We start from the raw sequence: 16,282 nt of genomic DNA, 5'->3' as shown, positions 1-16,282 counted from the left end.
CAAATACCTGTTTAACATCGTCTAAAAATCAGAAAATATGTTTAAACTATTTAAAGATAAATATTTAAAATCTAAAAAAAGCTAAAAAATAAAATTATCATAACTAAGTTCTAACAGAATTAATCTTCCTTAATGATCCATGTCAATAAGATATAATAATAATTATGATAGTATGATACTTTAATATAAAAAAATATATAATTGTATATATCTTGTGTTATGTAGATACTGCACATACATTCAATAAGAAAAATAATCTATAATAATTTAAAATTTAAAACAATGTTTTTACATAATTATAACATATCTATTATCTAAATATAAGCTATTAGGTAACCTTCGATGACCCTATAATTGGTTGTTTTCTACATTAATACATAAATTATCTTACATAAAATAAAATACATTTTTATACATTACAATCAATTGATATATTTAGTAATACAATGCTAAGGTATATTATAATAAGATCGAAATTCTATATTTGGTGAATATTGGTTGTAACACAATACTGTACAATATACAATAATATAATATGATTAAGGGGATTGGTGGTGATCAGTTATAAACATATCAGTTTTTTTTTTCATCCTACAGGCCAATCTAATAATGCGATAATATTTCAGAAAACTAATCTGAATTTTTTATAATGTCTACTTGAGATCGGGTAATTCACATTTTAAGATTTCTGATTTTAATTCCGCATAATTAACGTTTAAAAATTCCTAAATTTTAAAATATTCAAACCAAATTAATATGAATTAGGGGGCTATAATTGGGAAAAGTAGATTGACCTATCTCAAGTAAACATAATCACAAATTCAAATCAGTTTTCAAAAGTATTATCACATTACTAAGTCGATCAAAATGATGGACAAAAGACTGATATGTTTTGGCTAAAGTAGTAATAATATCTGAGCGCCACCAAACGTTAAACAAATAAATATATTACTGTATATGTAAATACTAAATAGCTATAGCCCACCTATTGATACCTAACTTAGACTAGTAATGTATAAGCTGCAGGTTTATAAGATTTCAGCTTTAAAATTTATGTTGAAAACACTTACTGAACATATGAAATAATTTGTTTAATATGGCAAGTGAGTATTTAAGTAAAATTTTAAAATAACACAATTTCATAATTGGCTATTACACCTATATTACATCTTACATATTATTATAATTTAATACTATTTCTATTGATCAAATAAACTTTTGCTATACCCTGTACTCTCAAACATTTTTATAATAATATTTTACAATACAAAATAAATAAACAAATAAATTATTTTTTTAATTTTTAAATACAAATAAAACTTTGTTTTAGTTTGAATCTAAATTACTGAAATTGTATCATAAAGGAAGTTTATTTTAAACATCGAATCATATTTTATATAATAATTAATTTTTTTTTATAAATTAAAACAATTTTTTTGAATATACCAAAAAATATCGAAAAATATTATAATAATAAATTCAAGTATCTACGGATACGTAAGTTTTTGAAAAAAATTCTGAATTTCAAATAAATATTATATTCAACAAACTTAAATATTTTTTATTATTTCTTATAAGTTATAATTTATAGTTTTTTGATCAGTAACAAATCTAATTTACGCAGAATTTCGTAAACTTTTACGCACGTCTAAATAATACATACCTACCTATTATATTAATTTTATGACAATAGTAAAAATATTTTTTCATTTCTTTATCATATTATTTATTATGAAACATGGACAAAGAATTCAAAAAACATTCCTCGTAAAGTTATAAATAATGATAATATAAAATTTAAATTACCAAATTGTTTAATTATATAATAATAATAATAATACATACACACACTAAATCAATACAATGTCGATAAAGACAGACATATTTTAATACACTAAAATTGGAACTTGGAAAGGAACTGAGACCGTCCCAGTAAGACAGTCCATAAGACGCAAATTAATACCAAATAACTGACAAATTATAAATATCTAACGAGTTATTCGCAATAAACCGTTTTGAGGCTGAATGAACGTATAATAGTCATCGAAATTGAAAATGGCATATCTGCTACCTACCACCCATTCACTGAATAACTCGTCGTGTGCCTTCGACGGTGATTATTAATTAAAAAGTTTTGATGAAACGAACGCGTACAACTATGTCATACATCATATATGACGTGTGATCCCGGACAAATTAATGTTTTATGTTACCTAAAATTTATGTTAGAATTTAAGATACATAATCAATCGTAAAAGTTACATACCTATTTTATCGGAAATTCGCGTAACGTGGTAGGGTGGAATTGTGAAATAATGTGAATCGAAATCCCCAAACAAATAAATACCTAGTTGATTTAATAACGGATATGATGATGTAATATGATTAAACCCTGTACCAATGCGAACTACAAATACAAGTTCATGTATTCCGCCAAACAATCTGATTTTGTTTTGTAAAAAAAAAACACACACACACACACACATACGTTGTTTAAAACTCACAGTGTTGTATATTGTATATACTTACAGAGAACATACATGACGATTTGTTTTGAATGAAAACTCCTATTTTATATTTCAAACGTGCATTAATATAAATTCTAATTTTTTACAATTTATAAGTATATCCAATAAGACCATTTAATAATTTTATCAAGTACTTACATTTTTTTATACAATTTAAGAAAGTGTCAAAAGATAATACAAATTTTTTTTAATGAAAACCGTCATTTTTGATGTATCAAAATTCGAAAAAGATTGTTCTGAGATTTTAAACATTATTTACCAATGATAATTATTGTATCTATTAAATATTTTAATATAATATGATTATATGAAAGTAGGTATACTTGTTACGTTTGTGCATTTATCAATATAAGTCTACGAAGCTATACGCATTTTATATATAAAATAGACAAAATATAAATTCAAGTATTTATTATTCAGACGGTTTTGAAACATTTTTAAATTTTTTGCAATTTTCAATTTAATTAAAAAACAAATTTTGTATTTATTAACAATATTCGTTTTGATAAAATGATTCTTATAGATAATTATTGTACTTTTTGAAGTTTTTATTTGTAGTAATAATTATATCTATATTCGTTATCATTTTATCAATAAACACTATCGTATCACATATGTAGTGTTATTTTTCGTAGTCATTACTTTTAAATTTTAAGAAACATTTTTATGTACTTACCTAAGCACTTTATATTAGAAAACAACATGTAAAATTAAATTATGATATAATAAAATCTAAAAAAATACTTAAAAAGCAACTCATCATTGTATGAAAATAAATGACAATCAATGATATAATCAATAACAACTACCATTTACTGGTATACTTTGACTGTTAAACATAATGTTATCATACAACAAATATTGTAATATAAAAAGCATTGTTTAAAAAAAAAAAATATTTACGTCCATCGTACGATTCAAAAAATTTACAATTATATTATAATGTAATATGTATAATATGTGTATTATATACTAGATAATTCACATAATATTTAATAAAAATTATAAAAACTACACGTTTTTTCATCAGTATTTTGTTACACATCGAAAAGCTGAAAATTTAGTGAAAAATGAATATTTATTGTTAATTATAAAATACAAAAAATATTAACATACGAAATAGACAATACATTAATTATAAATTACAAATTGTGTATAATACACACAGTATCAATTCCACGTTGATCGCTATTTTTAATAATTATTTTTTTTAATTAGTAGATGAAAATTTATCCTCAAAAATATTGACATTTAACCAATTACCCACTACATATTTTAACGAATACATCACTGCCAGATTAATGTTGCGCTTTTTTAAATTGATAAAGTTCTTGACAGCTAATGGCTATAAAAGAAGATAAAATAATCTAAATAAATGTTATTGAAGATCACAATCAAGTGATTAATATCTAGAAACTTTTGTGTGATAAACGTTCCCCTCGGGATCCTGAATATTGTAAGATATACTTTAAGGAAAAATAGTATAAATCAAATGAGTTTTAATTTTCAAAATGCTCTTTAGACACGATCGTTATAATATCTATACCGCTTTAATCGTTTCACTCTGAAATTAATTTAAATTAATACCTTGGTAATATTCTGGGAGGTGAAAACAAATTTGAACATAAAATTATCTCTAAAGGAAAAATGTGTTTACTTATAGTGTCCTGGTTAAATATCGTGTGTCATCCAACGTAGCAGTAAATGAATTTCAACTGAATAATCAACATTTGTTATATGCTTGGATTGCAAACTTCCCAAAGGCCATTACATAATTTGCTTAATACAGAAAACATACGAAATGAAAACGGTATTTTAAAATTAATAGCCCGTCTAGAATTATATAATAACAAACTACATTATATAAATATCAATATACATTTATACAATTATACCCTAATTTTAAACATTTATTAGCTTAATACTCAAAAATAATTCGCAAAATATCAAACACTGCAGTGTCTTCATATTAATCATGCCCGCTAAATGTTTTAGTGACTTTGTGTATGAGTACATTTAAATAAATAATATTTAACTGTATATTTAGCAAAATGTGCAGTTAAGCAGGCTTTTTTTTTAAACCAATTGAGATAAGAAAAAAATGTATTTAACATTATAATATGATAAAAGTTGTCATTAATAATTCGTTTTAAAAATATTGCATTTTGTTTAACACTGTAGACAGTGTAGACTTGTAATTATTATTTTATTGTGACCACAGAAATCGATTAGTTTTTTTTGTATTTTATACTATTTATATAATCTTAAACCCTACCACATTTTTATAAATACAATGAACCGTTTAATTATTGATGAATTTAAAACATAAAAAAAACGGCTTGTTGTCTTTAACTAACAGTTACCTACCCAGAGATGGTCGGTTCGACGTGAATGAATTAATAATTACTCAGTTTTTTTGTAATAATCTATATTTATTTATTTTAAATAAAATATTACGACTGCGCTTAAGTATTTTTATAGTGTTCTCGGGAATGTGGATAGAGTTTATAAATGATGACCGTTATTCTGGTTAAGACTTAACAAGACAGCAGATTTTGGTAAACAAAGATCAGTTTACCTACAATAGTATAGTTTATTTCTTTTTGCATGTTACACAACTATCTTAAGCTCGAAATTTAAACGTTAAAAGTTAAAAGTTCGTAGAGTTTAAATACGTTTTACCATTCAAAATTATATTATATAATATTTAAGGTATTTTATTTAGAATGGTATAATATAATACAATGTAAATATTGAATTTTTTGTTGTACTAACCAAATAAAAATAAATAATTCAAAGCCAATACTATATACGTTATTCAAATATCCTGTAAATCTAAAAAAAAAAAAAACAAAGTTATAAGAAATAATAAGTATTACTATTACTATTATTTTTAAACAATTATTTTTAGTCTTAAGACTTAGTATTTTTAGTCTTGCCCTATATAACGGTTGTTAGGCTTTTAACATGTATACAATTTGAAAAAAAAGTAACAAGATTATAGTGCACTCAACCTTAGGGAGGATTTATATTTATTAGATTACATTTTGGAGGTTACTTAAGTGGGTGTTTAAGGGATTAAGGAGTATGTTATCTTTTAAAATTTAACTTAAAACGATTTTGTGTGGAACTCTCCTTTTAATACATTTAAACCTTATATTAGCCGTTATGTAAATGTTTATAAATTCTAATTAATAAAACATATTTATCATTTTTTTTCCATGCTTATTGTTCAATGGATGAAATCGCACAACTTTAATTGTACATAACTTTTGATCAATTTTAAATATTAACATATTCCAAACAATACATAAATTTAAACATATTATATTCATCAAGGTATTATTCACAGTTAAATCCAACATTTTTATTCGACATAGCGTACATTATTCCATTGAAAATCCGTATTTTTGGGCTTCCTCATTGTATATTTATACAGGTTGTTATACAACTTGTTTTGAATTTAAAATTTAAAACTAGTTTGAATATTTCATTATTAAATTTAGTTTGAACATTTTGTATTATTTACTTATATAATACTTTGGTCTTTCATTCATAGAAAGCCGACAGATCAACACATTATTTCACTTTCAAGTACATAATATTATATAATACACATTTTTGTTAGTACATACATTTATTACCATTTATCAACACCGATGGGCATACGAATAGTTCGTGTAAGCATGCTTAAAACTACAAAAAACTTTTTCGACTTTTTCAACAGGATTTTTCATTCAGACAGAATATATATATAGGTATATAACAATATAAACAATACATTTCTCTACGCATTTATGAGATTTTGAAAATATTATTTTTACATAATTTTAAGAAATTAATGTTATAATTTAAATATTGATTGTAACATTAAAATGGACACTATTTTATATTATAAATTCCTAGTAAAACGACGGATGTTATGGTTTTACAATAATATGAATTTTTTTTTTAGTCTCACCATCATTCTGAGAAGTAGGTAAAAATAATTAAATTTTAAATTTCAAGTGTAATTTCTTATAGCCATTTAGATAATATTTAAATATTATTACGTAAATAGTTTTAAAAATATATGTGTAATGCTGGGGTATAGTTTTTCTATATCATACGCACAGTTAAACAGACATAACTATAGTTTGTAGGTTATTTACAAATTAGGTTTTATATTTTGTGCCTTTCACGGAAATGGTTATAATATGGTTATCATAATATACATCTAATTTTAGAAAATTCTGAAAAATGACTAATAATATGGGCTATTGGCATATAGCATGTAGCAATAATTAGCGGCTAGAGAACAGCTAACAGCGCCAACGTCGTTAAGAAGGTATAAGGTTAGAAAATCCAGACCGTGGTCACCAGTGTTACAGCGCTGCTCCATTTGTGTCACTGTGCCTACCCTAATATATGTTGGTCTTCTTTTAGCCCGCACTGGTAAAAAGACCTGACGCCATCACTGATTTATACCCTTTAAATTATCAATTATTTTAAGATGTTTTACTTTATGTAGATAACGATTTAATTTTTGTTTATGTGTAAAAACTAAAAATACTTGAAAATGTAATACAAGGTTTCTCATAAGTTGTTCAATTTAATATTAATAATATAAAAATTAAACCCTGGCCTTGATAAAATATATTTTAAAGCATAATATTATTTTGAAAATGTTGACGTAAATAGTATACCTACTACCTATAAAAAAACAAATTTTAAACCAATTAAGTTTATCAACTATGATTTGTTAATATATTTAAAGTTAAATTGAGCAAATAAATGCACCAACAATCAACATGTTATATGATTGTACAAATAACAAAAACCAAAATGTTTTCTTGTTAAACGACAATGTTAAGTGTATAAAAAATTGCCCTGTCGTGCGCATCATAGATGGTACACGACTGCTGGAAATAAATACTACGATTAAAAAAGCCTTATAAATAATATACCTGCCGCATGTTTGTACGCGATTTGTTAAGTTAATGACGGCTGGAGATATATATATATATAAAGGTATAACAATATAGACAAAACCGGTACTCAGAAAATATATATTAGGGTCTCGGGGTGTTATTAGGAAAAATCAAAATTAAGTGTTCAGAGAGTGGGCGAGAGCGCGTAATATAAGGAACGAGCATCAGATAGCCGGCGAGCACGTAATTGCGCAGACGTATAGAAGTATATATAGCGCCAGTTATCACGTGTATACGATTAATGGCTTGCGTTTTTACTTTTTGACGTGGTTGCCGAATGTATATATAGTGCCGCGACGGATGAAAGCCTAACACGCGAAACGGAGCACTTTTAACTGGCCATTCGACGACGGTATATGCCGCACGTCCCCGAAATTAGGTGAACCTTTGAATTACCACTAAACTACTAACTTTATCCGGTATGCCTCCAAACATCCGATAAACTTTCTACTAATTTCAATTAATGGGTAATGAGATACGTATACTAAAATTAGAGGCTCCTTTAAACTTTAAAGTTATATAGTGCTGTAATACATTTAAAATATTTGATTTTTATTGGCTTATAAATTATAAATTATCAGACGTGATTTTTTATTTATATTTATTTCGAATGTAATAAATGGTGCTCGGTCAATTAATAAAAAAATAAAACTTCTTTCAAAAAATAAGTTCTAAAAACTAGCAAAATATTAATTATACACTATACTATCCAAACCAATTTAATATAAATACTATTTTGCTTTAAAAACATAATATTAGGCAATTCAAACCATCAAGTTAATATAGTTTTCAGAGCTAATATTTATAAAAAATAATTAATTATATAGCAACAATATTTATGTACATGTTTAAACGGTTCAAGTTGCATAATTATGAAAAAAGAAATTCCCAGATGAGTTCCTATTATTATTATTACTATTATTATTCATATAAGATTTATAACTTTTATAAATTTTAAACGTACACTTTATTCTCTGTATACTTAAGAGTTACTATAGTTTCATAAAATAACAAGCTATTATATAATATACCTATACTTAAATTCTAAAAAAAAAAAAGTATTTCCTATATTAAAGAAAAAATTTTAAATTATATGCAAAACATCACAAACATAATATTTAACTTACCTTTTTTGTATATTTGTCTAATTGGAAGTACAGTCTATTGTTTATGGTATCTGGACAAAAAAAGGTAAAACATCATTTACGTGAATAATTGCACCCCTGCACTGTTATGCATAGTATAGAAAAAAATGTTACCTTTCACTGAACACTAATAAACTATCGAAAAAAATATACGAATTTGTATGCATAAAGGGCAGCCGATTTGATTAGGAATAAAATCTAACGTTCTAAATAATCAAATTGAAATACTATTGAAAATACAAAAATTGAATACAGATGAATATATCAAATGGTAGAACTGTAGAAGCGATATTTCTTTCATTATTCACGATATGTAGATTGTAGGTAGTGGAATATACATTTACAATTTCCATTTAAATCAAAATTATTTCCTAACAGTAAATAATTTTTATATAGGAATAACGTAAATAGAAAACATAGAACTATAACATAATACATTATTTTATTATCATAAAAAATATTAGTAATTTTATATCGACTCGTACCTAATACGTTTTTATTTTAAAATGTATTATGGATTTATTATACGTACGTATCGTAGCTATATATGTATTATGTATACATAGTGCATATAATATACTTGTTCAATGTTTAGAGTTTGTGTTTCTAAAAATATATATTATTTGATGGTCACTGACTTAGACGGGGAAAAATTAATAAAATAATATTGTCTTTTAATTACTCATACTTTACAGATAATTTATTTAAACTCAAAACCGTGTAATAATTTATAGTAATTTATATTCTAATTAAAAGGTCATATTAATTAAAGCAAATGTATACCCGACTTTAAATGAAAAAATGTTTTTACATAAACTAATAAATTGTATACGTCATCATTTGTTTTGCCGTTATACACAAATATATAGGTACCTATTATTACATTTTTATTTAAAATTGTTTTATATAAACAGTTTTGTATAGGTAAAATAATAAAATATACGACTAAAAAGTAAAAAATATATGAATAGATATCGAAATTATATTATAATTTACCAATAGATATATCGTACACAAAGAAAAAATAAATCAGGGGAACTCGATTAGCGATCTGTTGTATTGTGTATTAAGTTATAGATTAACTAATATACTAAATACTTAACCATAATAGGATAAAATTAATCTTAATATTTTGAAAATTGTTATGTGTATAAAATAATAATATAAATAGATGCGAAAAGCTTTAAGAGCTTATGAAAAATATGTTTTTTACAAGTCTTATTAACTGCCATTTTGGAATGTTTATATTTTACGTTAATAATATATGACTTACTAGAAAGTGGATTTAAATGTATTATAGTAATATAATATAATATATAACATATGCACGTGTGCACTTTTTATATGTACAATTGATCGAGGAAAATAATGTTAGATGTCAATAGAATTTCTGCGTATTTTTGAAAAACATTATTTTCTATCTAGATAATATTTTTTTTTTTTTTTTACAAAATATGCACTGAAAATGTAAATATTTCCCAAAAACTAATATAGTTATATGTAGATACTAAACATTTACCGATGAAAGCGACGTAACGAAACTACATTTTGTATTTACCTTTGGCAATCACACAAATGCTTAGAAGTCCTTGCTCTAATCATGACTATTGAAGTATTGAATATGCATATTTTATAGGTTCCCTTAAAGTTACTTATGTATACCCTATGGGTTTTATCGGCTACAATAATACATATTATAGTGAATTCCATAGTTCCCTCGGAATAGTCTTAAATTACTATAATCGAATGTTGAATTTGTAACTTGTTAACTTATTATACTTTACAAACCTTTTACTCGCGCGCCTTCGCGTATTATTGTTATTATAGACTAAACTATTAAACAATACAATATTATTTGTAGTAGTACCGAACCTATCGATCAGTTTTGTTAACTCAATATATTATTATATTCTATATAGTATATTTATATCATTATATTCGCTAACTTTTTCAATTGATAATTCAATGTAAACGTTAAATTCAATAGACAAAATTACTGCCAAGTGATGCCATGTCGAAACATTCGTACCAAAACCTTTATAATATACATCGTACATTATACGATATATATATGTACAAATACAGAATGACACAGGTCTCGAAACATGCCCGCAGTCCCGGTAAACTTTTCTTTTAGTAATGTTTTTAAAAATTATTTTCTAAATACGATGATCATTTTTTTATCATTTAAAAATATGGTCATCAAAAAGAACTCAATCAATGAAAAATATTATAGAAAAAAAAACACTGATTGGTACTAATATATACACGATGTTCTGTCTTAAAATACCACCTCGTGGTTTGGTTGCCAAACTTTGGTACTTATACATACATCATTTATTGTATAGTCAAATTTTGATCATTTTCGTAGGGTTTTAGACCCGAATTACCGCACGAACGTAAAGAATACTAGACAATCCGCCGCATTGGCGAAATCAAACGCATTTGGATCGCGATCCTTGATGTTTCCCTCGCCCTATGACCCGGCTGGGAAATTGAAATTCGCACTGTGCAAAATCAAACATGCTGAACAATGCGTGGAGGCCACAATCGGCGACGGGGCCTACTTGGGCTGCGGAAGCTGCAAAGGACAGGCGGCCGACATCGGCTGCAGAGAAGAAGCGGCCGTGTGCATTGCCGAAGCTTTGTACGTGTTGAGCTATAAAGAGGCCGAATTGATGATGGCACACGCTAAGTCTACACTACCGCTAGAAACTTACAGTTTGGTGTGCGACAAGTACGCCAAACTTAAAAAAAATGCCTGTCAATAACTGCGTTGATAAACATTATAAATTCACTTTCAACGAATTATAATAACACTTACGTCGCAATTATATGTGCAAGGCGTTTTCTTTTCTACGCTTTACGCATATCCTATCTTACTAAACCATAAGCTGAATAATAATAAAGCGCATGCGTATATGTTTGTGAATCTTTTCTCAAATACGGTTCTGCACGGATTTCATAACTAAAAGGGTTATTTTATTAGCCAAGGTCTCATCTCCTGGAAAAAATCACGTCTTACAGATATGTTTGAAATTTTCGGAAATGTATGAAAACTTGAAATATTAATAGAACTTTGTAACATAAACCATTCGGAACATGTGTTGCTGTAAATGTATAGAAAAAAATTGATTTTTAAAATAATATTAGTTATCTACGTGGTATCACTATGATAATCACAGTAACACAGTGTATAAAGAAGTAAAATAAACAATTATTATATTATAATATAGGTAATATTGTAATTAATATATTATACGGAACGAACGTGAGACGGGATCAAATTAATTATTAATATGAGTTACATAATAATATTATTAAAGCAAGTATAATTACTTGAGAAAATTCGGGAAAATAGAAGCACATTCCAAGAATTAAATAAGATTCTAATAAAGGTCAACTTTGCTGTACCACGCGAAAACATAAATTTCCCGTTAGACCAAAATTTCTATAACAATTTACAAAGTTCATGGTCAAACATTCAAACATTTGAGTATGTTGTATTCTTACGAACGCCAGTTTTTACTTGCAGAATATTAAACTTAAATCACTTTTTCACGAGTAAAAATATAAAGTAGTTTAAAAATGCATTTACCACAATAATATTCTTGTAACAGTTTTATTATAGTGTAAATAAAAAAAACATTAAAGAATACTGTTCATTTTAATAATTATAATATTATATGAAATAATCATCAACAAATCGATCTCTATTACATAACTCTTATCTAATACATTCCAGACAACTTATGATTCAACCTAGCCTAACTTGATCTGAAATCCTCAATTTTATTAAACTCCCGACATTAATCTAATCCTAATAAGAAAAATAAAAATAAAAAAAATTATAAAAAATGTAAGCAAATTTTATTTAAATAAATAAATAATTTTTGAAAAACTGAACCCGAGCAAGTCGCCTAATACTTTTATACAAATACCATATATTGATTGATTTTTAGTGGTTATGAAAAACATCTTAAAAACACTGCAAATATGCGTGGATAAATTACTCCCTCCAACCTCAGTAATAGATTTCTTTTTACTTTCCTGTTCCTCCCATTAAAACCAACCACTCTCCATTTGGGGTTTCGATTGATATAGTACCTATACCTAAATCCTAAAACGAATAAAAGTATCGACAAGGAAAGCTAGTGACTTCAAACTTCATTAGGTTCAATAAATGTTATTCATGTAATTTAACTCTAAGCTTATTAAATGACTATTAAATAATTATAAAACGAATTTACGAATGATCAATTGACGTTATTATAATCTTTTTAAATTTACATAATTTATTTCAGTTGAATAACAATCGACAAAAAATCCCTTATTGCAAAAATGAGTAAATTGTATTAAACCGTTATTATTAAAATACATTACCTTTACATATTGTTTGATTCTTATATACGTGTTTATGTCACTGAACTCCTCCTAAACGGCTGGACCAATTTTAATTAAAAAATGTGTGTATATTTTGAGTGGATCTCTGGTAATTTAGATTCAAAATTGGACTTTAAAGATGGTGCTGCAATCAAATTTTAAGAAATGTTGTCATGGATATGTCTATAACACGTGTGTGAATCTTAGACACCAATGATCACGGTAACCACTTATGTGGTTTTTTTTTAATGTAAGAAGCTACGGGGGAAGTTTTAAGCCTAGTTTTATCGACTCCACTCCCGTCCACGGAATATTGAGCGATAAAATATGAATAATGAATATACCAGTGGCGCCGTCTCGTGTCAAATTAAAAAATAAAATTGATACAAAAAATTTTAAAACTTTTTCCTTAGCGTAGTCAAGTTTAATACAACTAGAAGAATTGTCAATATTGAGTTAACTTAAAATGTTGGTATTCAATAAAAATCTATTAAAACAAAATTAACGATTTACAAGTTAAAACGTATAATACGTATACAATAACCAAGATACATTGATGTAGTACCGTACGTTTGTTCGGGCAGAGATGATTTTAAGCATATTTCTAATTCTATAAGTTAATTAACGACCAAGTTATAAATTTAATTTAAATGAACACATAAAGGTATAAAAGGAAAGTCGTATCATAAACGAGTATAAATAACGAATTGAACAAAATTTGAACCACATAAGAAGCATAATTTTAATGGACAACGAAGTGCACGAAGATAACTGCTGTGCTGCTTGCTCTCGTGTAAGCTCAGAAAGCAATTAATACATCTGATCATAAAAACGGATAATACAGTTTACAATGAAATATTAGAAAATTTATAGAAACTTCGAAGAATACTCGGAACAACATTCGAGCAAAAAATAATTTTTAAATAATGCTGCTTTTAATTAATTTAATATTACTTAACCACGCGCGTTATGCTAAATGTTAGCATTAGGCAACCAAATTTAACTTTGATGTATTGTGTACTAGCGAAGAATATCACAGGACAGCTATATATATATATAAATATTTATTTATATTAATGAAAACAGAGTAAACGTCATAAAATTGATCGTACAAAAAAATAATAACAATAGATAATAGATAATTTATAGAAAAATGTAATATTTAAACATCGATAAGGTTTTATGTATTGTATAATTTGTAGTTTTATATGACCCGATTTTATACATATAAATTATCAACAAATATTATATAAATCCTTAAATTTCACAACAATCGATTTACACGCTACTAAAATTAATAATGCTCATATATATATATAGTAGACACAATAATATTACGATCGAACTAATATTGTATAATATTATTCTAAGTAACCAATATGCAATTAAAATTAAATTTCAGAAGAGAACTTTGACTTGCGTTAAAGACAAAATAACCACAAAAACAACTTGGTATTGTATTATAGTCGCAAGTATAGACTATGTATAAAAATTGATTTTTGTACAAAATATTTCGTGTTAAATGTACATTTAAAACAGTTGCATGTCATTTAACCTAATATAATCTATTCTACAAACCATTTATAATTTGATATAAAAATCATATAACACACATATTTTTAAACTATTATGAGGTAGATATTAGAATTATTCATAGTATACAAAAACAAAACACACTAAAACGATACAAAAATATGATTAGTTTTTTTTAAATATTATCCAATTACTATTGATACGTATCAAATATTTCGAAATTAATTTATAAGATTGTTTCAATAATTTATAATCATAAATTACTTTTTTCTATCTGATTTAATTATGTATATTATATGAATTATAATTAATATAATACTATAATACATATATACTATAATTGTATTGACTACCGAGCTCGTAAATGATGCCAAAAGTACATATACATACAAGCATGTATGTCACATGATATTCTTTTCCATTATTATAAAAAACAAATTTTATATACCAAAATATTTGGGTAACGATAAACGAAGACAAAAATAAATTTTATATTTATTAAATATATCTAATAAACAATATTTTCACCGTCTATAAATATATATGTATATTCTAATAAATTTGCCATAAATTACTACGATGTTTATTTAAGCTATCGATTCTATGATTATAGTTTAATATTAAAGAAGGTTAAAATTTACTTAAGATTATGTATTCTATTCACCTTAAATAAAAAAAATCGAATTCATTTTTTAAAGTCAGCTCATAATATTATGGGTATGGGTATGGACATATTATGGTCTTGCATTTTATAGAATATTTTAACTTAAAATTATATATATATTAACAAAAGAACATGTATTTTGAATGATTACCTTTAAAAAATATAGAATCTGATAATAAAAACAGATTAATGGAAAATGTTTAAAATAAATTGAAAGTTCATATTAAATAAGAGATAATATTTTTCAACAGTTTAATAAATATTGGGGAGTAGCTAGGAACTACTAAATCGATCATTTTAATGGTCGAGGATGTATAGAAAACAAATTGCTTGCAGAAACAAATATTTTAAGTTTGTAGTTTCAGAGTTTCTTGGTAATGTAAAATCTTGCCCTTTGTATTTTGTACGCAGATGCATAAGTCGTAAAAAATTTACAATAGTCAACAATAAAATCTCCAATTCTATATCATTTGCTACCTCGTAAACCATATCTCATGATAAATTACTGAGAACAATAAAATTAACAATGAGGTCTCAATATTTTCACGACCAATTTGTTATAAAAAATATTAAGCATGCATCATTTTTTCGTTATGCTTCCTGTAACGACATAATATAAAATTCAATGACACAAGTTTGATAGAAACATAATACAGTTTATTTATTCTGTAATGCTAAACGAAGCTATTGATTTCAGGCAATGTTTTTTTTTTTTTATATATAAATAAGCACTTTTAAGATACTAAAAAGTTATGTAACAGTAGATTTGAAATTGAGTGAATAACTCAAAATGTTTATATGATTTTTATTGTCTACCTACGTAAATGACGTATAGAGCTAAATATATATAAATTAAAATGTGCTTATTCCCGATTATGACATTAAATTATAACTAACTAAATAGAACACACTCACCCAGACGATAAACTTTATGCAATTTCAGCTCCGATTTAATTGTCTTCTCCCCTTCACGAAAATACAATACAAATATCTAAAATTATAATATATACATGTATTATGAAAACAAATTAAGCAAAATATTTTTTTATATAACATTAT

At 25.5% G+C, this 16,282-nt stretch overlaps 2 protein-coding genes across 4 annotated transcripts in view; one reads left to right on the top strand and one right to left on the bottom strand.

The window, feature by feature from the left end:
* The window catches only part of LOC132931612 (connectin), a 230,810-nt gene that overhangs the window by 192,524 nt on the left and 22,004 nt on the right, over positions 1-16,282 (bottom strand). Inside the window, exon 2 of one of the 3 annotated variants that reach the window (XM_060997489.1) lies at positions 16,139-16,214. The exons of 1 other annotated variant lie outside the window; for it this stretch is intronic. The gene's annotated coding sequence lies outside the window, so the exon portion shown is untranslated. Of the gene's footprint in view, positions 1-8,625; positions 8,682-16,138; positions 16,215-16,282 lie in introns of those variants that run through there. One more of the 3 variants, XM_060997491.1, reaches the window with a different exon arrangement.
* Positions 8,592-11,414, top strand: LOC132931614 (uncharacterized). The gene is made up of 2 exons (XM_060997492.1): positions 8,592-8,689; positions 11,015-11,414. Exons 1-2 carry the CDS (start codon positions 8,592-8,594, stop codon positions 11,412-11,414), a joined length of 498 nt encoding a protein of 165 aa, XP_060853475.1.

Source organism: Rhopalosiphum padi, chromosome 1 (assembly GCF_020882245.1).
Source record: "Rhopalosiphum padi isolate XX-2018 chromosome 1, ASM2088224v1, whole genome shotgun sequence".
Lineage (NCBI taxonomy): Eukaryota > Metazoa > Arthropoda > Insecta > Hemiptera > Aphididae > Rhopalosiphum > Rhopalosiphum padi.
Note: the sequence above shows the minus strand (reverse complement) of the source record. Positions and strands in the feature narration are given on the sequence as shown.